Source organism: Copadichromis virginalis, linkage group LG16, assembly GCF_057382275.1.
Source record: "Copadichromis virginalis isolate Kocher_CV1m ecotype Utaka linkage group LG16, C_Virginalis_male_GT1.1, whole genome shotgun sequence".
Taxonomy (NCBI): domain Eukaryota; kingdom Metazoa; phylum Chordata; class Actinopteri; order Cichliformes; family Cichlidae; genus Copadichromis; species Copadichromis virginalis.
The window spans coordinates 4216606-4239872 of record NC_140633.1 but is presented as its reverse complement, the minus strand read 5'-3'; the positions used below and the strand labels follow the sequence as shown (position 1 = coordinate 4239872).

The 23267-nt window shown below is 47.3% G+C and overlaps 1 protein-coding gene across 2 annotated transcripts in view; it reads right to left on the bottom strand.

Moving 5' to 3' along the window:
• Positions 1-2779: 2779 nt before the first annotated feature.
• Positions 2780-23267, bottom strand: part of LOC146690105 (aryl hydrocarbon receptor-like) — a 40396-nt gene continuing 19908 nt past the window's right edge. The window contains exons 3-11 of one of the 2 annotated variants that reach the window (XM_085434944.1): positions 15987-16087; positions 14372-14461; positions 12390-12501; positions 11227-11354; positions 10946-11148; positions 10673-10782; positions 8168-8309; positions 6350-8057; positions 2780-4703 (exon numbers count right to left, since the gene is read on the bottom strand). In XM_085434944.1, the coding sequence (XP_085291070.1) occupies positions 6350-8057; positions 8168-8309; positions 10673-10782; positions 10946-11148; positions 11227-11354; positions 12390-12501; positions 14372-14461; positions 15987-16087 (2594 nt within the window). In that variant the 3' untranslated portion in view covers positions 2780-4703. The remainder of the gene's footprint in view (positions 4704-6349; positions 8058-8167; positions 8310-10672; positions 10783-10945; positions 11149-11226; positions 11355-12389; positions 12502-14371; positions 14462-15986; positions 16088-23267) is intronic. The other variant, XM_085434943.1, reaches the window with a different exon arrangement.

Here is a 23267-nt window from a genome sequence, read left to right as displayed (position 1 = left end):
TTAGACTGTAATTTTGGCAACATTTTTCACCATTTTCAGGCCTCGTACCTGAATGAACTCCTCCCAGGGATTTCATCAGATCAACAAGCTGTTCGGTGAGGGGAATCCTTGGTAGGACCTTCTATTGTCAAGCATTTGAGTTTTTGTGAAACAGCGTGGTCGTGGTGTCACGCTGAGTTCCCATCATTCACCGTGCAGCATGTTCACAGCAGATATATCGAACAATTATCTGGTAAGTTATTGGACAATGACACATTTTGTTGTGTAGCCTCTGTGGATGTGACTGAAGTGGAAACTTTCAGCTTTAATTCAAGGGATGTTCATCGGTTATGGACTTTAGGCAAAGGATAGATCCAAATGTCAAAAACAATACTCTTATTTAAAATTATGTTCTGAAAAGAAATGTGTCAAAATAAAATTCCTAAACAGATGAAGATATATTTTTGTTTAAACCCTTGAAATGAAAGTGATTAAAGCCTGCAGTTCAATCATTTCAACAGGTCTGTTCATAAGTAACCGTTCCTTTTGAGCAGGGGCTCGTCTGTAGCAGCACTGTAGACGTTGGTAAGCACTTGTCCTTCATGCTTTAGGTACTTGGGGTGTTCAGAGACAAGAAACACAGTGCATTTGTTTGGACACTCGGTGATCCCGGAACAGACCCCATCATAGCTGTAAATGGGTTCTTCATGCTCTGAGACCAGCACAAGAGAGCAGGAGACTCTTTTTGTACAGTGGATCAAGCAGCTATCACACGGGCTGGCATTTAATATGTATTCTGATGTTACTGAACTCTCCCCCACTTTCAGTAATGAAGACCAGCAAATTTACAACCAGCTCTGCTACAGCTCAAAAGTGAGAGAAAGGTGGGAGACAATACTGGTGTGTGGGGATCCTACATCCCTGTACACCAGTGTTAAGGAGAGGAATGCTTAATGACAGGTTATGGTGGATTTTGCAAAAAGGATTGAAATGGCTGTGGTGAAGTGCAGTGGTACAGGTATCAAGAACGAGGGTGATGCACAGAGCAGTTGTAAATACAGGGGGATGAAGTTGACGACAACGGGAAAGACTTGCTTAAGAAGCAACGTGACAGTGAGCAGCAGTATGGCTTCATGCTGAGAGAAAAGCAAGCGTACCAACAGAGAGCTGTGGAGAAGGTCTGAAGGAGTTACGCTGTCTCTTTGTGGAGAAAGGATGTGATGGTGACAGGAGGGGAACTGTGGTCCTGCACGACTGCAAGGTACATGAGGCTGGTGCAGGAACTATATATAGGACAGTGAGCCAGTGGTGAGGTGTGCAGCAGGAGTGACAGATGAGCTCAAGGCAGAGGTGGGATCGTATCAAGGATCTGCTCCCAGCGCCTTCTTGTTTGCTATGGATACACACATGGTCTGTTAGATGAGGTCAGGCAGGAGTGTCCATGGACTCTGATGTTTGCAGACGACATTGTGATCTGAAGTAAGAGTAGGGAGCAGGTAGAAGAAACTCTGGAGAGGTGGAGGTATGCACTGGAGAAAGAAGAAATCAAAGACTGGTAGGAAGGTGTACACACAAGGAGCAGAGACGGTGGAAGTAGATGAGTTCAAAGACCTGAGGTCAACCATCCAAAGCAACAGGCAGTGTGCAAAAGAGGTGACGATGCATGGTGGAGCAGGTGAAGATGAGCAACAGGGGCGACGGAGGAAAAGCAGTAGTGAAAGGGAAGCTTTACAATACAGTAGAGAATCTGAAGATGATGGCACTGACGAACAGGAGACTGGGCTGGAGCTATGCACGTTCAGTCCTCATGTAACTGCACTGTTAATGAACTTTAACATGCCACTCCACGCTTGGGTTTCTGAAAACTGAACAGTCTTAGCTGGTGAACAGGGAACAGGTCACAGTACTTTTCTCAGTCCTGTCCTGTCTTTGGAAACGTTTCACTGGGATTCCTTTAAAATGTTTTTGTTTGAAAGGATCCATCCATTCACAAGTACATCAGAGCAGTGAACATACAGGCAAAGAGCAGCTTTTTGGAGTCATGGACATGAATCACAGCGTTAATCCAACTATGGATGTGGTGACTTATCAACATGTTCATAGTTGTTTGAAAGATCAGACAAGAAACCCCTCAAACGTCTCCATCGAGTGGATGGAGATTAATGGGACATTACCCAAACATAAATTCTCCTCATTTCTAACAGCAAGTGTACTTTTACTGCCAAGAGCCATCACATCCATTAACAAGTTTGTTTAATAAATGACTAAAAGATTTTCCCTGTGGCGTTTATCTGCAAGTTTAAATGTTGGCTTTGTTTTCATGCAGTTTCCTCTCCTGATTTCTGGGCCACACGCTCGAGGACAGAAAGAAAGTCTGCTCTCCTTTCCCGTCTCTCTCAGGGCCTGTGGTCTCAAACTCTATTCCGATTAATTAAATAAGCAAGAAAATAACAGCAGTAAACATTTTACTACTAAGTATCATTTTATGGGTTGGAAACAAATGTATCTGGTAGACACTGGTGCTTCAACACCCAATTAACTAACCAGTTTCGTCTTCGTTTATTTTACATATAGTGTTACATTAAACGTGGCCAAAATGTGTCCATGAGCCAAGACGTCAGGCTTAAGACGACTATGTGGTTGCACAGAACCCCAATATGCTAACTAGCTGATCCCAGGCACACAGCTGTGGGTGTGAAAACACAAAAACTCAACCCACTTGCTGTTCAAGCCTCCAACCTCTGGCACGTGGCTTAAAGGCCAATGAGATCAAACAGTTGTAAATAAGCTGAACACAATGTTCGTACTTGCACACATATTTATGGACATTAGACAAAAGGTAATTATTTGTTAAACTTGCATATAGTATGACAAAATGAAAGTAGATTACATTGATTGTTTTTACAAAGAAGGCACGAGCAGAAAAGGTCAAAACTGCAGCACGACTGAGCCAAACATGTGGCTCCGGGTTTTTCATAGTGGCTTCAGTCCGCATCAAAGTCCAGCATCACAGGCCTCTCGTGGGCTCGAGGGCCTCGGTCTCCACAGTCAGTGCTTCACGCTGGGAGTGAATGTTTTCATCACGGCTCATTCGACACAACACAGGACGCAGGAAAGAGAAACTACAGACTTTTAGTGCGCTTTCAATTAACATTGTATGCTTTTCATATTTAAACACTGCAACAAAACTCACTTCCAAATATAAACATGACAGATTCCTGCTGTGCAGCAGGAATAAGAAGCTGCCTTGTTCATGCTGTTGCTGCTCAGGTGACTGGAGATGATGTTTCATGTAGTGTGAATATATTACAGATGCATCAGAGGAACACAATCAAATCAAAGAAGGAACAAAGTGGACGAAACAGTAAACATCTCCACGTTTCACTGAAAACACTGGCACATTTTCATTTTAGTTTCCCTGGTTTGCATTGAATGAACGTTGGATGCACTTAAAGATCAACCGTGTTCGATACGGTATCTCCTGTAGGCACGGCTTCCCTACCACCGAGGAACTTGGACAACAACCAGGAAGATTTATTTGATTTGATCTGCGTTCTACAACAAGGCAAAAAATAAAAATAGATAAGAGATGATTTCAGCTGCCTGTTCAGTGAGAAGGCACAGAGAATCTAAAGGGTTATACTGGATATGGCTCAGTTTTAATGTGTTTATTGTCCATGCTACATCACAATAATGGAAAGGGGAGCAAAGCTGCTGCATATCCAGCTGGACGCGTCTCATAAAGCATGTATGAATGAACTGCAGGTAGCACGTCCTTTGAACCAGGTCAGAAGTCCATTCTATTAATGAGCTGTGAGTCTAAGAAATACCTAAAACTGTCTCTAAAACTTAAGTTGTTCGCTACCTGTTGTCCAGGTGTGCAGCTCCCACAGGTTTGTAACACTTTGCAGTGATACATGCTTCGACTTGAACGTCCGTACACTTACAGCGACTCTAATGTCCCCCGGTTCCCCTAGTCATTTCCCATTCAACCACACCCACATCGACTCTGGTCCAGCAATGCTTGTTTTTTACGTTTTGGCGATGACTTCATGAAGTAATGTTTGAATTTCTGCAGCAGCCTCCAAACTCACAAAGCTCTGCGTCCTGGAACAAACTCTCCATCATTTACGCTGCACACAGCAACACACATGTATGACATAATAACATGTGCAGACCGTTTGTTAAACAAACAACTAGTATCACGTTTATGCACTCAAGCCCTTTAAGGGTTTTATCTAAAGTATCCAGATTACATATTGGAAGGTACTGCTCGCTGACGTTTATGCTGTTTTATAATAAATTTGAAATTCATCCCAACTTTATCAGAATGAACATACTTAAACATCATGGCTCTAAATAACATCTTTGGCTGTTTGTGTCCTACCTGGTCCGAGCTCCACCATAGTAAATGCACTTGTGGCTTCATACTTCATTATTATCATAGTGTATCTTCACTAAAGCAACAGCTTTTAAAGACGACAGAGGCCGGACAAAGCGTATCTGATACAGAGGGATATAAAACACAGTAACAAGTGTACGTGTGTGGATGTGTGGATAAGCACTGATACAGGCAAAGATATGCTGGGGTTTGTCCTTCTCCAGCAACTGTAGCACCAGCAGCAGCGGCACGGAGGCGTGTCTCCATCCCATCAGGTGTGTGGCTGCATCAGAGAAAGTGTGAAGGAAGCTCTGTTGTGCTCAGCGGGGCTCGAGTCGTTCTGCTGGACAGACAACAGGATGCTCAACCATTACACCGACAAAGACACTCACAGCAGAGTCAGTCAGGTCGTTTTGGGTGGGACTCTCTGACCTTTAACACCAAAAACTACATTCTCTTGTTATATTTCTTTATCGCTGCACATATTAGCAGAAAAACACAAACTTTTTGGATAAAATAAAAATATAAAGATTGCAAATAGAGCAGATACCCAAGGCCTCACTTAGGAAACAGATACAGGTGATAATTTCTTCAGATGCAGAACATAGAATCATTAAAATGACGAAACATATTGTTTCTGTCTGACATTATGAACAGGAAGTCGGTCCAGTTAAAAACAGGAAGTAAGAACACAACAAGAGTCACGTCCCAACAATGACTCTTCTCCTCTCAGAGCGAGCGCATCGAGGGAGATGCAGACGGATCATCTGCTCACAATTTAATTATAGGAAAGGTTTGCAGCTGGATTTTAAAATCAGGAGTATCAGAGGGCTCAGATCGCCACCTCAGCATGTTTACGTGGGGTTTGTGTGTCCCAGGCCTTATGTTGTCGGGTTGCTTTTCCCCCTGGGAGGGTCTCCCAAGGCAAAATGGTGAGGATGAGGTGAGTGTCTTTAGTCTATGTGACTCGGCCTGAAGAGGATACATGCCCACCTGTAGACCCACAGCCTGCAGGAGGCACAGTGTGTGTCGGGCGACAACCAGCGGCAGAAGCCCTAGGTGACCAATCCCCACTATCGAGACTGGCGACTGGGACTTGGAACCAGTTTGGTGGTGAAGGAGCCTGAGCTGGTGTGTGAGTTTGAGAGGTCCTAGCTAGTTACAGCAGGGTTTACCTCAACGCATGGTTTCACTCTGAAATCAGCCTCCTGAAAAGGGGCTGGACTCCAGTCTGGGGTTGCCCTCGATGAGAGGGGTCAGGTCCTGGAGCGAGGAGTTTAAGTATCTCTGGGTTCACGAGTGAGGGAAGAGAGGACAGAAGTAAGGCCGAATGTAGTTCATTTTACTGGAGCGAGACAAAATATAAACCAACAATCCAGAAACACTGATTGATTGCATTGATTTGCATGTCACTGACTGAAATAAGTCTTTGGCACCCACACACTGGTTGTGTGCCCAAGTGGCTCGCAGACTACAATCAATCAGTCAACCAATCTTACCCTACAGATACTCCCAATCTTAACTTGTTATGTGCATAGACACCTGTCCACAGAATCAGCTTCTTCCATCCCAACCTCTCCACTACCATGGGCAAGACAGACCATCCGGACTGGGCTACAAGACCATCAGCGAAACGCTTGGTGAGAAGGTGACAGCTGTTACTGTGATTACTAAATCAGGTCCCCTCCGTCTGGAGCTCAATGCAAAGTCATTTCCTGTGCAATGACTTGCATTGAGCAAAGTCATGGGATGAGGATGATCATGGAAACCGTGGTGGATCAGCATTAATCCACACTTGTTAAAATGTTATGTGAAGGCAGTTGGGACCACAGTTACCGTTGGTAACACAAACCTCTCACTGCCAATTATGCAGTTCCTCCAAAAAAGCCTCCTACATTCATACATTTGACATTTCGATGACGGGACTCAGGGCCACCTGCTAATGCTGTAGTACAAGCTGGGGGTGACTGTTCAGTTCTGAGTGCTTACCTATATGTGCTTGTTGCTTTCTAGGTAGTGCTGAATGCTGTGTGAGTGCTCTGAGGAAGGCACATTGGGGGGAACAATTAGAGCCCTGAGGTTCTGCAGGTTGATGGCTGATGCGTCCACCGCAGGCTCACTGTGGTTCCACTGGGAGTAGCAGGAACCTTGAGGAGGACTCTGATCCAAAGATGTGCCAGGCACCTTGAGGCTTGAAGGCTCAGAGATGGACAGGATGTCTGGGTTGGAAGAAAACATGCAGCTGCTGGGTGCAGCTGCCTGGTAACCTGCCAGCCCTCCCTGCTGTGTGCCATTCAGTCTGGTGCCATTCCTCGGGAAAAAAGTAGCACGGGTTTGGTTTTGTGAATTTTGGCTCTGCAGTGCTGGCATGGTCTTGTGTCCATTTTGCATCATGCTAGCATGAAGCAGCTTTTGCTGCTGGCTCTGTGGCCACTGCTGAAGAGGAAGGTTGTGCTTGTCAAATGGAAGACTTTCCTGCAGGCGAGGTGAGGAAAACTGAAAGGGAATATTAGGTGCATTGGAGGAAGTAAAGTCTTGGCAAGGAATCAGTGGTGGCACACCGTCCATAACAGTGGGTGGTGAACTGTTTGGTTGGGGAACAGAGCTCTGTATGTGACAACTTCCTGCCATTACAGGTGCCTGCAAACTGCTTTGGTGTGGCAGAAGATGGTTGGACTGCTGGACTTGACCAGAACTGTCCTGACGGAAGCCCATATGTGCAACAGACGCTTGGTCATGGGACTGAAAAGGAGCTAAAGAATTACCAGCTGAGATGTCAGGGACAGTGAGATCAGGCAGCTCAATAGATGGGCTGAAGATGTCATGGAGCTGGAGCTGCTGAAGAGAAGGCAGGCTGGGGTCAGGCCGGGGACCCCGGTGAGACAGCATCTGGGCGCTTTGCCCTGATGCCACTGGTACACTGACCGCATCCTGTTGGTGAACGTAGGGGCCTTTCACCGGAGAGTAAGTGCAGTCGGGGCTGGGTGCCTGTAATAACTGTGGCTCGCAGAGATCAGAGGCTGAGACGAGGGCAGCCTGAGTGAAGGGCTCCTGCTGATGGTTGCTGATGGCGGTGAGGCAGCTGGGAGGGACGGTGTCCAGACAATCCTCGGCTTTCTCCTTGAACAAAATGCTGTCGATGTAGTCAAATACATCGCTGGCGACGATGCTGTCCAGATCAGAACTGACCTTACTCTGCGAACCCTCCTGTCCTAATCTCTTCAGAGCATTTTCCCACTCTAAGAGCTCGGCGTTATCCACCTCCAGTGTTTGCAAAGCTGAATAAAAATCCCCACTCTGCACCATTTTTTCAAAGCTGCCGATCACGGCCATGACGGACTGCTTGGCCTCCTCTTTCACCACAACAGGCTCACTTGTTGTGACCGTTGCCTCGCTCCCCTGCCACGCATCACTGACAACGCTGACCAGGGCCCTGCTGTCCATGAACACTTGATCCACAGGCAGTGGGGTCTCCACAGTCTGGGTGTAAAGACTTTCATCCTGACTCAAGAAGCAGTCCAGCAAAGAGCCAGGCACCACGTCCTTCTTCATGTCATTGTTGCTGAACACTTTATTGGACTGATGTTGCAGGATGTCCATGGTGGGGCCGGTGTTATAGAGGGTGGCCTCTCCTTTGGTGAAGCTGAAGGGAAGCTGCAGGCTCCTTTGGCGCAGATACTCCTCACCCTCAGCGTTACTGGAACAACCAGACACAACACAGTCCATCACCAGACAACCTCTTATTCTTACAGTGTCACGTGACTCTCTGATTTCATCTTTTAAACAACCAGTCGAGGGGACACTCACCTTATAGCTTTCTGATATGCAATGATAAATTCAGGTCTCCCTCCTTTGTAGATGATCTTGGCATTGGACTTCACCCACACCCAGCTGCCCGGTTTGCTGAGGAGCCTGAACACAGTCAGCCCAGACTCTCCTGTTTTAAGCACTGACACACAGGAGAGGGTTCACAGTGAGAGAGGAGGTGTGCTCGTATTCATGCTATATGAAATCCTATATTAGGCAAGAATGGGAAACCAAACAACAGCAGCTGGTCTCCTGCGTTCATGTTAAAAGAATGTTGTCCTGTCACAAAAATATAAAATTCATAATACAGTGGGGCAAAAAAGTATTTAGTCAGCCACCGATTGTGCAAGTTCCCCCACTTAAAATGATGACAGAGGTCAGTAATTTGCACCAGAGGTACACTTCAACTGTGAGAGACAGAATGTGAAAAAAAAAATCCATGAATCCACATGGTAGGATTTGTAAAGAATTTATTGGTAAATCAGGGTGGAAAATAAGTATTTGGTCACCTCAAACAAGGAAAATCTCTGGCTCTCACAGACCTGTAACGTCTTCTGTAAGAAGCTTTTCTGTCCCCCACTCGTTACCTGTATGAATGGCACCTGTTTGAACTCATCATCTGTATAAAAGACACCTGTCCACAGCCTCAAACAGTCAGACTCCAAACTCCGCCATGGCCAAGACCAAAGAGCTTTCGAAGGACACCAGGAAAAGTATTGTAGACCTGCACCAGACTGGGAAGAGTGAATCTACAATAGGCAAGCAGCTTGGTGTGAAAAAATCAACTGTGGGAGCAATCATCAGAAAATGGAAGACATACAAGACCACTGATAATCTCCCTCGATCTGGGGCTCCACGCAAGATCTCATCCCGTGGGGTCAAAATGATCATGAGAACGGTGAGCAAAGATCCCAGAACCACACGGGGGGACCTGGTGAATGACCTGCAGAGAGCTGGGACCAAAGTAACAAAGGTCACCATCAGTAACACACTACAACGGCAGGGAATCAAATCCCGCAGTGCCAGACGTGTTCCGCTGCTGAAGCCAGTGCATGTCCAGGCCCGTCTGAAGTTTGCCAGAGAGCACATGGATGATACAGCAGAGGATTGGGAGAATGTCATGTGGTCAGATGAAACCAAAGTAGAACTTTTTGGTATAAACTCAACTCGTCGTGTTTGGAGGAAGAAGAATACTGAGTTGCATCCCAAGAACACCATACCTACTGTGAAGCATGGGGGTGGAAACATCATGCTATGGGGCTGTTTTTCTGCCAAGGGGACAGGACGACTGATCCGTGTTAAGGACAGAATGAATGGGGCCATGTATCGTGAGATTTTGAGCCAAAACCTCCTTCCATCAGTGAGAACTTTGAAGATGAAACGAGGCTGGGTCTTCCAACATGACAATGATCCAAAACACACCGCCCGGGCAACAAAGGAGTGGCTCCGTAAGAAGCATTTGAAAGTCCTGGAGTGGCCTAGCCAGTCTCCAGACCTCAACCCCATAGAAAATCTGTGGCGGGAGTTGAAAGTCCGTGTTGCTCGGCGACAGCCCCAAAACATCACTGCTCTCGAGAAGATCTGCATGGAGGAATGGGCCAAAATACCAGCTACTGTGTGTGCAAACCTGGTAAAGACCTATAGTAAACCTTTGACCTCTGTTATTGCCAACAAAGGTTATGTTACAAAGTATTGAGTTGTATTTTTGTTATTGACCAAATACTTATTTTCCACCCTGATTTACGAATAAATTCTTTACAAATCCTACCATGTGGATTCATGGATTTTTTTTTCACATTCTGTCTCTCACAGTTGAAGTGTACCTCTGGTGCAAATTACTGACCTCTGTCATCATTTTAGGTGGGGGAACTTGCACAATCGGTGGCTGACTAAATACTTTTTTGCCCCACTGTAAATATGTTTTTAAAACACTGTAACATTTAAAAATGAGTCTTTTTTAGGTTTTTGTACTCATAAACATTGATTCATGTGTGTAGATGTCTTATGTCCGTGCCTAGAGAATCCCACAATCAAACCTAACCTATGTAACTGTTTAACATGTGTAGATGTCATTTTTAATCGTCTTTCGTCCTCCCGCCACTGCTCTCTCCTCCCTCCTCTCATCCTCTGAACTGAAGTCCGAGCTCTGTCACCCAAACGCGTATAAACATCCGCATTTATTCCAGATGTCACAATCACTTCGTTGTAATCTCCCGTCCCAGCACAGCTGACGATGCTCCAACTAAACGACCACACCAGGTTATAAAGTTTGTGTTCGGCTCAAGTCACAATCACACTTTCCCTCTGATACAAAGTTTGACTATATTCTTGCAAATGAGAGTTCATTCACTAAATATTTATGCCCAACAACGTCAGACACACGTCAAAGACAGTTTCAGACTAAGACGAGTCACGAGCAGCTTCACGGTCTAATGCACGATCTCAGTCTGCAGTAGCTGCGTTGCAGCATGTCATTTGAAGGCTGACTTTGAATTGCTAACATACTGCGGATGTGGTTGTCGGCACAGTGCATCATGTCAGCTGCGTGGATAAACTGGTATCCGGAGCCTTTCATGCACAGCTCAATCTCGGAATAGCCCAGCACGATCTTCCCCCTGGAAACAACAAATGGTGGAGTTATGGCCAGAGGAATAAAATTCAGTTAGCGGTAAAGCTGACTCCACCGTGACTGAGGATGGTGTTCTGAGACTTTAAGTACTTTAAGAGCAAATATATGAAGAATATAAAAAACACACCAGCCCAGATAATTTGCTGTACCTGCTATCGATCCCTGTGGGGGTGAAGTCCAGCTTGTGCTTGGTTTGAAACAGGAGCATTTTAGCTCTGATCTCCACGATGGACGGAGGCTGCACGGGCATGGCGATGGCGAACAGGGCCAGCTGAGGTCTGTGACATGCCCCGTTGTCCCTCAGCAGACTCTGGCCGTGGAGGTACTTCAGTCGCCCCTGGAACTTGAGAGCCTGGTTAACACAAGGAAATGAGATGTATTTTTTCTTTTTTTTCTGAGCTGACCTTTAACCTTCAACCTTTAAACTAACCAGAAAGCCCGAGGAATTGTCCAGCAGGCAGCGGAAGCGACACACGAAGCTGCGCTCCAGGAAGGAAGAGTTCTCCGGCGGGAGGTGCTCCGGATTGTGCATGACTGTATTACCACAACTCTGCAAGACTGAGAAGGCAGGTGAAGCTGTTACTGCACGACAGAAGAGTCTGATGTGAAGCTCTGATCTACGCCATAACAGCAGAGTGACTCTGTAAACAGGAGCAAGGTCAGGCAGCGCATCAGGGTTTGTGCAGAATTGTTGCATGCATTGAAATTGTACTTGTGGAACCTTGTGATAGACAGGGTACATCCTGCCGCCTGTCCTATAACAGCTGGGACGAGCTCCAGCCCCACTTCAGCATGGATGGATCAATGACAGGGACGGCTGGAGGCCACGTGGTCATACGTGCTCATACGTGGTCATACGTGTGTCATTGGCCATAATTTGTACTTCAGGCACTCAAATGTTGTATAAAGCCAAACAAAAATAATACTGGGTCACACTGTGAGACGATTCCTTCCAATCAGAATCAACACTACTGAAGTGTATCTGTAATGGTATACGGCCTCAGTGCACATGTGTAACATGCACATCTGTCAAGGCACAACATACTTAGTGAATATAACACTAAATACACACACACACACACGTGTTTGGATTTAACAGGAAGCCAGTACAGGAGAAACCTGCTCTCTTTCTGTCAGGACTCCTGCTGCAGCATTTTGGATGAACTGGAGGCTTTTCAGGGAGTTTTTACTTCCTGATAATAATGAATTACAATAGAAGAAGTAATAAATGCATGAATTAGCTTGGATGTTTCTGATTATCTGTTTGAAAATGCTACACCGCTTTATTCTGAAGTTATCACATTCACAAGATTTTCAGAAATCTTGACCTCTGACCTTGAGGTCACAGGAATTCAAACTCGTCCCAGATGTTTAGCAGCTACACCTGTGGTATCTGTTTGAAACTTGCACGCTGCCTCGTTCCTGAGTTATTGCATCACTAACTTGGGTTCCACACCATCCACACCACCCGTGGGAGACGACAGCAGTGATACCTGATTGGCCTTTTACGACGGAGAGGTAAAAAGGTTATCTGATAGGATGTTTGGAGCAAAGATGTTGATGCATGTACACGTTTGCTTGAAAAGCACTCACCATCCTTGTCGGCTGCAGCGGGTGGGTTCAGAGCAAAGTGCAGCTGCTCTCTGAACGTGCTGCGATCATCAGTGTGGATGAGATCAAACACACTCTGATGCACCACGTCTGACTGTTGGCAGAGGAGCACAGCGTCGGTCAGTCAAGCTGCACAGTTTAAATTTGGCTTATAAAACATGTGAACAAGGCATAAACACAATGGATGTCACCATCTGTACAGAGTAGGACTGTAATTCACATGCTTGGATTTATAAATGTTCCAAAGAGATTCAAAAATATTATTTTCACATGATTATTTTATTGTATACTGATGAACTCGATGTGCTGTTCTCTTGGCTCGGCCTCCTTCAGCACTGCTCCAACAGTGAAACCTCACAGGATGGAGGTGGATACTAACTTCATCCACTGACGTCTGAAACTTCTGGCTGCTTCCTTTAGGGGTCGCCACAGCCTCGTCTGCCTCCCTGTCCTCAATATTCAGCATTCCCTGCTTGGTGCAGCCACTATTCCTGCCCTGCACACCTGAACCATCTCAGCCTTGACCTGGACTTGCCTGCTGTCCAGGATGCTGTCCATCCCGCTCCCTGTAAACCTTGTAAATCATCAACTGTTGCTGCTATCCTTCAGTGTGCCTGTAATCTCTTCTGTTGTTTTGGGTGGTGGACCCTCGATAACTAGACTCATCCAACGTTACTACCACTGCTCCTCGCATCTTTAATCAAACACAACATTTAAAGTAGGAGGTGTTTGTGTGACTTCTGCATTTTAAAGTGCAAGTTCACACTCAGACCAACTTATCCAAACACCAAAGTCATAAAATAAAATAATCCAAACCCCTCAGTCTGTGTTCTCCTTTGTCTCCACACGCCGTCAGCAGCAGCACATGAACACAGCCTCCACATACTGATTTGTCTCAGTTATCCATGGCAGTGTGTGGCTTAACGCTGGGCTCACACTGTGCGATTTTTGGCCCATTTTGAGCCGATTTTTGAGTCGTGCGACCGTTTTGGTGATCGGCCCGATTTTGGCCTTCATTGTGCGTCGTGCATCGTGTAGTATACGTGGGGTAACAAGACGCGATTAACCCCTCACGACCAGCTCCCGATCATCAATCGCTTGGTCGTGAGGGTGTCACCGCAGTTTGTCACACTGCGCACGCGCAAACACAAATGTCAGCGAAAAAGACGGCGCAGCACGGCAGTGCAGCGTGTGATCTGGACACAAGCGATGGAGGCACAACCTGTAGAACCATCCGAGCCCTTTCGATGTGGCCTCACAAAATTATCACGACCACAACAACCGTGAAAATAGTTGGATCGACACTGCTGCTCAATCACAGCTGCCTGATCATGTTCTTCATTAGCAATTTAGCAAAGTTGATGGTGGTGGTGTGTCTGTGTGAGTGAAAGACGGAGAGGGAGAGCGAGCGACAGAATTTCTGTTATAACCTTCATTTTATGGAGGCACAGTGTGAGCACTCAGGTCGCATCAGAGCATCGGGCGGTATAGTGTGAGACCTGCATCGTGACCTACCAACTTCTAACCCCTGCGTGTCAATCGTGCAGTTTGAGCAGGAGCTGAATAACGTGACTGAAAAAGTCGTACAGTGTTTGCCCAGCTTTAGCCTCTGTCTGTGCTTTGGTGTGTGCTCTCCTGCTGATTACAACAGCTACACACTGACAGCGGTCTGTTCTCAAACCACTCAGTCAAACGGTTTTATTTTTAACATCACAAAGAAATTTGTAAAGAAGCTTTCCTGCAAATATACAAAATCCATTTACCTCCTTCCTGAGAACTTTTAATCTCTTCATGAATGAAATCATCTTTGAAAACAGTATTTTGTATTTACGGGTTATTTAATATTCAAATGTGTTTGATGATGTGAAACAACTACTTTTTAATGGCACTGTGTGTGTGTGTGTGTGTGTGTGTGTGTGTGTGTGTGTGTGTGTGTGTGTGTGTGTGTGTGTGCAGTGACTCACCTGGTGGAAGCCCAGGTAGTCCTTGATTGTGGGGGAGGCGTAGAACACTAACCCAGCTGACGTGACCACCATGACGAACCCGTTCAGAGCCTGTACAGACAACACAGTCGCTGATGACACAAACATCCTGCACAAGTTCAGAACATTCACTGTGTTCTTCAGCTAAATCTCTCAGCACATCGTACACACACTGTCACGCTGTGCAGCAGTATCTTTGTGTGAGGCTGGAATATGGGCTCACAATGTGGTCATAAATATTTTGTACTTGTAAAAAAGATTTGTGTGTGGACTTGTAACTTGTAACCCTGCAAGTTACAAGTTACAAGTACGAATTTTGACCCTATTTTTCTTCCTTTCATCTGATTGGCCAATGTCATGTCAATCACAAATGTAACTATCCAATCAGAGAACAGATGGGTTTGGCTGTCGGAGGGGCGCTTTTTTTGAACTGAAAAATAGGGTCAAAATTTGTACTTGTAACTTGTAACTTGCAGGGTTACAAGTTACAAGTCCACATACAAATCTTTTTTACACACAAATCTTTTTTACAAGTACAAAATATTTATGACCACATTTTGAGCCCATACATCTGTTCTCTGATTGGATAGTTACATTTGTGATTGACATGACATTGGCCAATCAGATGAAAGGAAGAAAAACAGGGTCAAAATTCGTAGTTGTAACTTGAAACTTGAGTGCAGAGTTTCACACATATTCTTTGGCTCCACACACAAATTCTTTTTACACACACAAAACTGATTTACAAGTACAATTTGAGCCCATACTGGGAGAGTCTCATGTTGTGGGTTTTGTTTTGAATGCATCACAGAGCACAACGTTGTGTCGTTTCAACCGCTACAGTTTGCTCTACCAGATCTGCTGAAGTCGTGTTTGGGCCTTTTCAATAAGCTGACATGAATGTTAGCCTGCTGTTATTCCACATTACCTGGATTATATCAATATTCACACTACACAAAGATTAGCAGCATCACAGTGATGCATGTGTTTTACATGTCGTCACACTGATTTGTGTTTGTGTGTGGACTGAAGTCTACGTTTGTGAGTTCTCAGAAGTTCACAGGAGTTTATGCTTGTGGATCATACTCTAACATCTGGATGCTTTTGGAGAAAATCTCTATCCACTGGTTTCTATCAGGAAGCACAAAGCGTAACACGTTTTGGCACGTTCACCTGTCATAACGTCCTCATGACTGGACAGATGTGGATTAGCTCCACACAAAACACAACTATGACACAAACAAACAGAGGCTGAGTGTGTTTGTGCACCTGCCAGCGGCTCACCGATCACTCAGGACCAACACTGTTACTGTGCTCGTCTGTCAGCGTCATGACTCTGGCTACAGAGCTGTTTATCTGAACCAGACTCACATTCTGCTCTGTAACACCACACGGGGTCGTCTAAAAAAAATTCACCTTCATTTGTGATAAAGTTATCAAAGCAGTTTTGTTGATTCTACGTGTGCACTGAAATGAAAATGATTCTAGCTTCAAAATTAAATGAAAAAACAAAAAACTGCTCAAGGTTTAAAGTTGGCATTACGTAGTAAAACTGGCATGCAGAGGGACGTTCATAATGAAAGCTCCTGAGTCTTACCTGGAGCAGCAGGTCGCCCTCAGAGAGGGTTGTAGCGTCCATGTTGTTGTGCCCGTTCAGCCCAGGAAACATCACGCTGCTTTTGCTGTTCTTCATGGTGGCTGCATCACAAAACATTGGCAAAGAACCGAGGGAAACAGGAATCAGCTGACCATCAACAGCACGACCAGTGACTTAATGCATTCATTTGAGCTGCTGTAAAAACCACGGCAGCAGCAGAGCTAGTTCGGACGACCATTTCCAGGTAGAGAAACTTGGCAATGTGTCCGTTGTGTTTTTGTGACATTAGGAGTGTGTGCGAGGCGCATGCATTGCAAACAGATAAACCAAAGTGAATCTGAACATGTCGTATCATGTTCAGATTCAGAGAAGTTCTCTTATTGTTCAATGAAATTTAAACATGTGCAGCTAAGCTTCCAATAGCTGATTGTGATGCAAGCTTTAAGCTATATCATGCTAATAACGTATGCAATTAAAAGTTCAAGTTGGTTCCACTCTGCATCATGAAACTAGACTCTTATACTACATTAACAGGCTAATGGTGACCTGTGGAGCCTGTCCTGGGTGTCACATCATGCTTTTGCAGCAGAAAAGGCAAAGCCACATTTTTGGCTTTAGCAGAAGTCCAGTTGCTGGTTTCTCTGCCAGAAAATCGGTTTTCCCATCACTGGAAAGCTGATCTGGCAGGCTGCATATCCACACACACAGACACATTTATGCATCTGCCTGGGGGACTTTTAGCAGGCAACAGCTACACTAATGCTTCCCTTTATCTGGACAGCCACTGCACGATACGGCCTCTCTCACTCTGGTCGTCCAGTCCTGCTGCACAGATCTTTTGATGAGAGAAGCGGCCCTTGAGCGCCACCCCGTCGCCTCACGTGGACTCACGTAGCACATACACAAACACTCTGACCTGCACAGCCTGACTTTTACACAAAGCTCAAGACCTGACATGTAATGAAAGCCACACACACAACCGCTGCTAGCAGAAAATGTGAGTCTCACGTGTGGCTGTAGAAGCTATCAGACAGACAATCATGCTAACTGTATTAGAAATAAACAGACATAATTCATTTGTGCTTCTTCAGCCAAACATATACACAAACAGCACACTGTTGTCCAAATGTGGACCAGCCACCACATTCCTCCAACACTTTTTTCCTCCTAATTCAGTGTTTGCGTGAGTAAGTAGGCCTCTTTGTGGCGTCTGTTTGTTTTCATTCGAGCTGTGTGAACTCTGCGTTGGGTTCTCGTGTTTCCATCGCTAACAGCTCAACAGCTCATGGCACTGTGGAGCGTCCTGACAGCCCTGTGAGGTTGTGCAACAAGCATGTCTATAGATGCTTGACCACGTCTTAGGAAACACTTCTGAGGGGGCAGTGAAAGAAGAGAAACACAGATTAACATTAACATGCATGTACAGTCTGCACGTGTACAGCCACCTTGAGACTGTGCAGATATCTAACAGTCAGAGGTGCCCTGCAGTCGTGAGCACTCTACGGTTTCTCAGCCTTCCTCTGAGCCCAGGCACAAAGGCAGCTGCAGGGCAGTGACAGGAGTTCTTTCACGCTGCCGGTGCTTCCACTGAAACCCTGAGAGCTCTTTGGACAGGTAACCTCAGCTTGCTCATTATACTTTAGCACTGGCCCTGGGCCATCGGGCTTTTGCTTAGACTGAACCCTGTGACGCGAGTGCACGTTTGAAATGTACTAAGCTGAATGATCACAGTATAGCTTTGCATTCTGAGCTGTAAAACCAAATGAAACGAGTGCTCTCTGTGGCGTCAGCTCCAGTTAGAAACAACAAACCAGCAACTGGCCCGAGCGAACCAGAAGGATCCGTCCTGCAGCTTCCCAAATAACACTGACTGTTATGTCCGTGACTCCGCCTTACTGCGAAAACCAAGACAGCACCAAGACAGAGCGAATGATAAACCATTTTATGGCTCTTCTTGTTTTCGCAGGCTACAGTGTAACGTGACACCATGACAGCGCCTGTTTCAACATCAAACTGCAGCTTCCTGTTTAACTAAACAGACTGGCTAAGGTCCACTGTACCTCTGATGGAAGATCCATGTCTGCCGTTCAGGGATGTGCTAGCCTTTCATGCCTTTGCTCCGTGTGGTAATTAAATAACTATGAAGTCTGAATATTCAGGACACAGAACACCTACATCAGTGAACAGTGACAGCTCTGGAAAGAACAGCAAAGAAAGGGCACTAAAATAAGCCAATAAGACTAAATAAACAACTGAATTGGATTGTTGAGCATGTAACGTGTACTTGAGAGTAACAGCATGAAGTGGAGGCACAGTGAGGCTAAGGGGAGAAAAGGGAAATGCAGTCACAGTTGGAGGTCTGCCAAACTCAGAGTAGTAGTATAAAGCATGCCAGCAATGCATATGGGAATATTATCTAGATTTGAAAACATTTAGTTCCAGTAGATCCTGTACAGAGATCTCTGTTCTCACGCAGATGTGCAGGAAAGGGCAGAGCTCGCTGCGAGGAAGCCAATTAGCTGGATCACTTGGTCCAAAGGTTCATCCTCCCATCACGCCTTCGATCAGTGAACCCATTTACCTCCCTGATTTTAGGGGGAACACCTGGCCTCTATCGCTCAGTATCAGACTTCAGTGTGATCCCAAAAATGAAGCTTTGGGTGGAAACAGGTTTGCTGAGCGCACTCACAGTTTAGAGTAAATTGTGGGATGTGCTAAATACCATCACGCCGCCATGAAGTTATGCAAATGTCACCATTTTCAGACCTGATAAAGTACAAACAGTAAAAATGTAAGAAGTGGAGAGCTTTGAATCTTCAATCAGCTGTTTGGGTTTATTAAAAATGCTTCACCCCAGCCAGGTGTTTGTGCTGACGGGTGCGTAACGCTTTCTTTAATACCTCAAACCACACAGAGAGAAAACAACCCTGAACATCTATAAACGAGGTACTCCACACTCAAATGACACAAATGAAATCAAACCCAACACCAGACTTAACAAGAGCGATATAGTGAAACAACAACAGCTCAGGATAGCCGGTGTAAGAATCTGGGGTGTTCGTCAGCTCCACGATGCACTTTGGCCACAGCGCTCAAAACAGGGTTCACCACCATCACAAGGTCCCACAGCTGCAGTCTGGACGCTCCTTCTGCCACTTTGCACGGGTTTTAAGAGCAGAAGGGTTCACTTTCTTGGGGTAACTTTGCTAGGACGTCCACTCGTGGGAGAAACTGTCTCCAGAGTTCAGAAAACATAACACAACAGGACATTATGTTGACTGTGCCAGGTGTTTCCACCTCATTAAGTGCAATGAATCAACAGTTTGAGGCAACACAGCAACAGCAAATCAGATTGAAGCAGTTGGATGCTGCTAGAAGATAAATGCTTCAAGTATGGACACATGTTATGATCATTATGACCTCTGAAAGCTAACTGACGTTTACATTCTTGGCAGATTTGAATCACAGTGCTTAAATAAATGTAATAACACATGTTCTATGTTTCTGGTGTCCATCCAAACTCTGAGTGGGACAACAGCCGATGCTGGGGGAGGACATAAATAAGCAAATGTCCTCACAGAAAGCCTTGGTGAGCTCAGGCTGACCAGCAGAGACTCTTGTGGGTATGAAGAGAGATGTAGCGCTGCGCTCTGAAGAAGAGGACAAACCTTCAGAGAATGGAAAAGATGGAAACTGCTCTGCCAGAGCTGAACGAAGCACGGCCACAGACTTCCTCCTAATGAGCCCACCAGGACTGAGACCAGACCGGTCTCCTCAAAACTGATTCTCTCGTCTTCCCACGTCGTTCCTGCTGTTGCAGTCACGTGTACAGGTGTGTGTTTACATGGTTAAGACATCACAAATACCAGATGACATCACATTAAAGTGCACCACCTCAACTACGATTGCTAACAGGCCTGGATGTTTTCAATCAACTTGGAAACTGCATTTTTCTCGGTTTTCTACCAGCACAAATATGCAGCGAGCAGCACAAATATGCTCGCTGCATATTTGTGCTGCTCGCTGCTGCTGCATATTTGTCAGCAGCAGCGAGCCACAAGCCTTCCAAAACATCGAGCCCTGCTTCACGAAGTCACGCTATGAGGCCGGGGGCCCAGCTTGTTCAGGGAGATCTGCAATCACCAGGCAGCCTGATAATGTTTCATGATCATGTCATGGAAACGGCCCCTAAAACTGCCTGTTTCTTTTTCCTCTAGGCCCTTTTCTTTGAGCCAGTGTTTTACTTTGGTTTTACAGGATCCGTATCTTAAATCCTCGGCATGTCACCACTTGAACGCTCGGGCTCCGCGCTCATATTTTGACCAGGACAGTCCCCGTTGATGACCAGAAAAAACTGCTGCTGACTGAAAAATCTCTAAGGTCAAAACTCATGCAGGAGTCTTGGTTTCAAAGAGTAACACGTTTGAGTTTTCTTTCATGATGCAACCCAACACTTCTTCACACAGACCTTAACTCTGAACTACGAGCTGTATACTCAGCACAACATCTGCCAGCGATGAAGAGCTCTGCATTCCTCTCAGATGTTGATCTGAGTCAGGTATCGACTCCGATCAACATCTGCATCAAACTGAAATCAAAATCAAACTGTGGAATACACCAGGCACAAACACACGCACACGCAGGTATGTACTGCCAAATTCCACATTTACTTGTTTGTTTACACAGCTGACTCAGTCGCACAGCCTGACAGCTCACGAGCCCAGCTGATCTCTCGCCGCTCCTCCCCGTCTCACTATAAACACAGCGGAGGGAGACCATCATTAGTACATAAACACCATCAGCTGTTCTTACCGGCCTCGCAGCGCCGCCCTGTTGAGCCTTCTGCTCCACTCCTCCCCGGCAGCTGCGCCCGGGGCCACGCCTCCGCCACACACCCTCACCGCCCGTTCGAGGCCGGGGAGCCGTCCGGCCGAGCCAACTCCCCCCCTCGCGAGCGAGAGAGGAAATCGGCCACCGCCATCTGTGCCCCCGGCCTATGGATCACCTTGAACTTAAAGGGCTGCAACGCCAGATACCACCGGGTGATCCGGGCGTTGGCATCCTTCATGCGGTGGAGCCACTGCAGCGGGGCGTGGTCCGAACAGAGGGTGAATGAGCGTCCCAGGAGGTAATAGCGCAGGGAGCCGACCGCCCACCGGATGGCCAGGCACTCCTTCTCCACGGTGCTGTACCGGCGCTCGCGCTCCGCTAGCTTCCGGCTGATGTACAGGACAGGGCGGTCAGCTCCCCTCACCTGCTGAGACAAAACGGCTCCCAGCCCTCTGTCCGAGGCGTCAGTCTGCAGAACAAACGGGAGGGAAAAGTTAGGAGTGTGAAGCAGCGGCTCCCCACAGAGAGCGTTTTTCACTCGCACAAACGCCGCCTGGCACGGCCCCGTCCACTGGACCAGCTCCGGGGCACCCTTTCGAGTGAGATCGGTCAGGGGGCTGGTTAGCTGCGCAAACCCCGGCACGAAGCGACGATAGTAACCCGCCAACCCCAAGAACCGTCTCACCTCCTTTTTCGTCCTGGGGCGCGGGCAGGATGCGATAGCCGGCGTCTTCTCCACTTGTGGACGCACCTGCCCGCCCCCCAGGTGGTACCCCAGATACTGCACCTCCCTCCGTCCAACCGCGCACTTCTTCGGATTGGCCGTGAGCCCCGCCCCCCTCAGGGACTCCAGGACCGCGGCCACCCGCAGCACATGCTCCGCCCAGGTGCCGCTGTGGATGATCACGTCATCCAGGTAGGCGGCAGCATACGCCGCGTGCGGACGCAGTACCCGGTCCATGAGACGCTGGAAAGTGGCCGGGGCCCCGAACAGGCCGAACGGGAGTGTCACGAACTGGTACAACCCGTACGGAGTGGAGAAGGCCGTTTTCTCCCTGGCCTCGGCAGACAAGGGAATCTGCCAGTAGCCCTTGGTTAAGTCCATCGTCGTGAAAGAGCGGGCCGTGCCTAACCGGTCCAGGAGCTCGTCGACCCGAGGCATGGGGTAGGCATCAAAGCGTGACACTTCGTTCACCCTGCGATAGTCGACACAGAACCGTATAGACCCATCCTTCTTCGCCACCAGAACGATGGGGCTACACCAGGTGCTGTGCGACTCTTCTATTACTCCCATCCTCAGCATTTCCGCCAATTCCCTCTGCACGATTTTTCGCTTATGCTCCGGGAGCCTGTAGGGCCGTGAACGCACCGTCACGCCGGGCTGCGTCACGAAATGGTGCTCGATGAGGGACGTCCGGCCGGGCAGGGGGGAGAACACGTCCGCAAAGCGCTGTTGCAACGCGACAATGTCCACTCTCTGGGCCTGTGTGAGATGGTCATCACAAGGGAGGGAGGCAGGAATGATGGAATTTGGCACCTCCGGCCCCAACTCATCTCTCTCCTTAACCAGGCTTACCAGAGAAGCGGTTTCAACCTCTCTCCACTCTTTAAGGAGATTGAGGTGATAAATCTGCGCGGCTCCTCCCCTGTCCGACCGAGCGACCTCATAGTCCACGTCCCCGACACGCCGTGTGACCACAAAGGGACCTTGCCACTTGGCGAGCAACTTCGAGCTGGAAGAAGGGAGTAACACAAGCACTTTGTCTCCCGGTGAAAATTGCCTGAGTCTAGCCCCTCTGTTATACAGGCGTTGCTGACGCTGCTGAGCCTGGAGCAAATTCTCCCGTGACAACCTCCCCAAAGTGTGGAGTTTTGCTCTCAGGTCCAACACGTACTGTATCTCATTTTTGGCGGGGCTCGGACCTTCGTCCCAGCTTTCTTTAATCAGGTCGAGCACCCCACGTGGCCTCCTGCCGAACAGCAGTTCAAAGGGAGAAAATCCCGTGGAGGCCTGGGGCACCTCCCGCACTGCGAATAACAGAGGGTCTAGCCAGTGATCCCAATTGCGTTCATCCTCATTAATGAACTTACGAATCATGGACTTTAAAGTCTTATTCAGCCGCTCCACCAGCCCATCCGTCTGAGGGTGGTAGACGCTGGTCCGAATAGATTTAATGCCCAGTAATTCGTACAGTTCCCGCAGTGTACGAGACATAAACGACGTGCCCTGGTCAGTCAGTATCTCTTTCGGGATTCCGACTCGGGAGATGACCTGAAACAGTGCCTGCGCCACACTCTTAGCCGAGATGGTGCGCAGCGGAACTGCTTCCGGGTACCGCGTTGCGTAATCCACCAGGACTAACACAAAGCGGTAGCCGCGTGCACTCCGGTGAAACGGCCCGATGAGGTCCATGCCGATGCGCTCAAACGGGACCTCAATGAGGGGGAGAG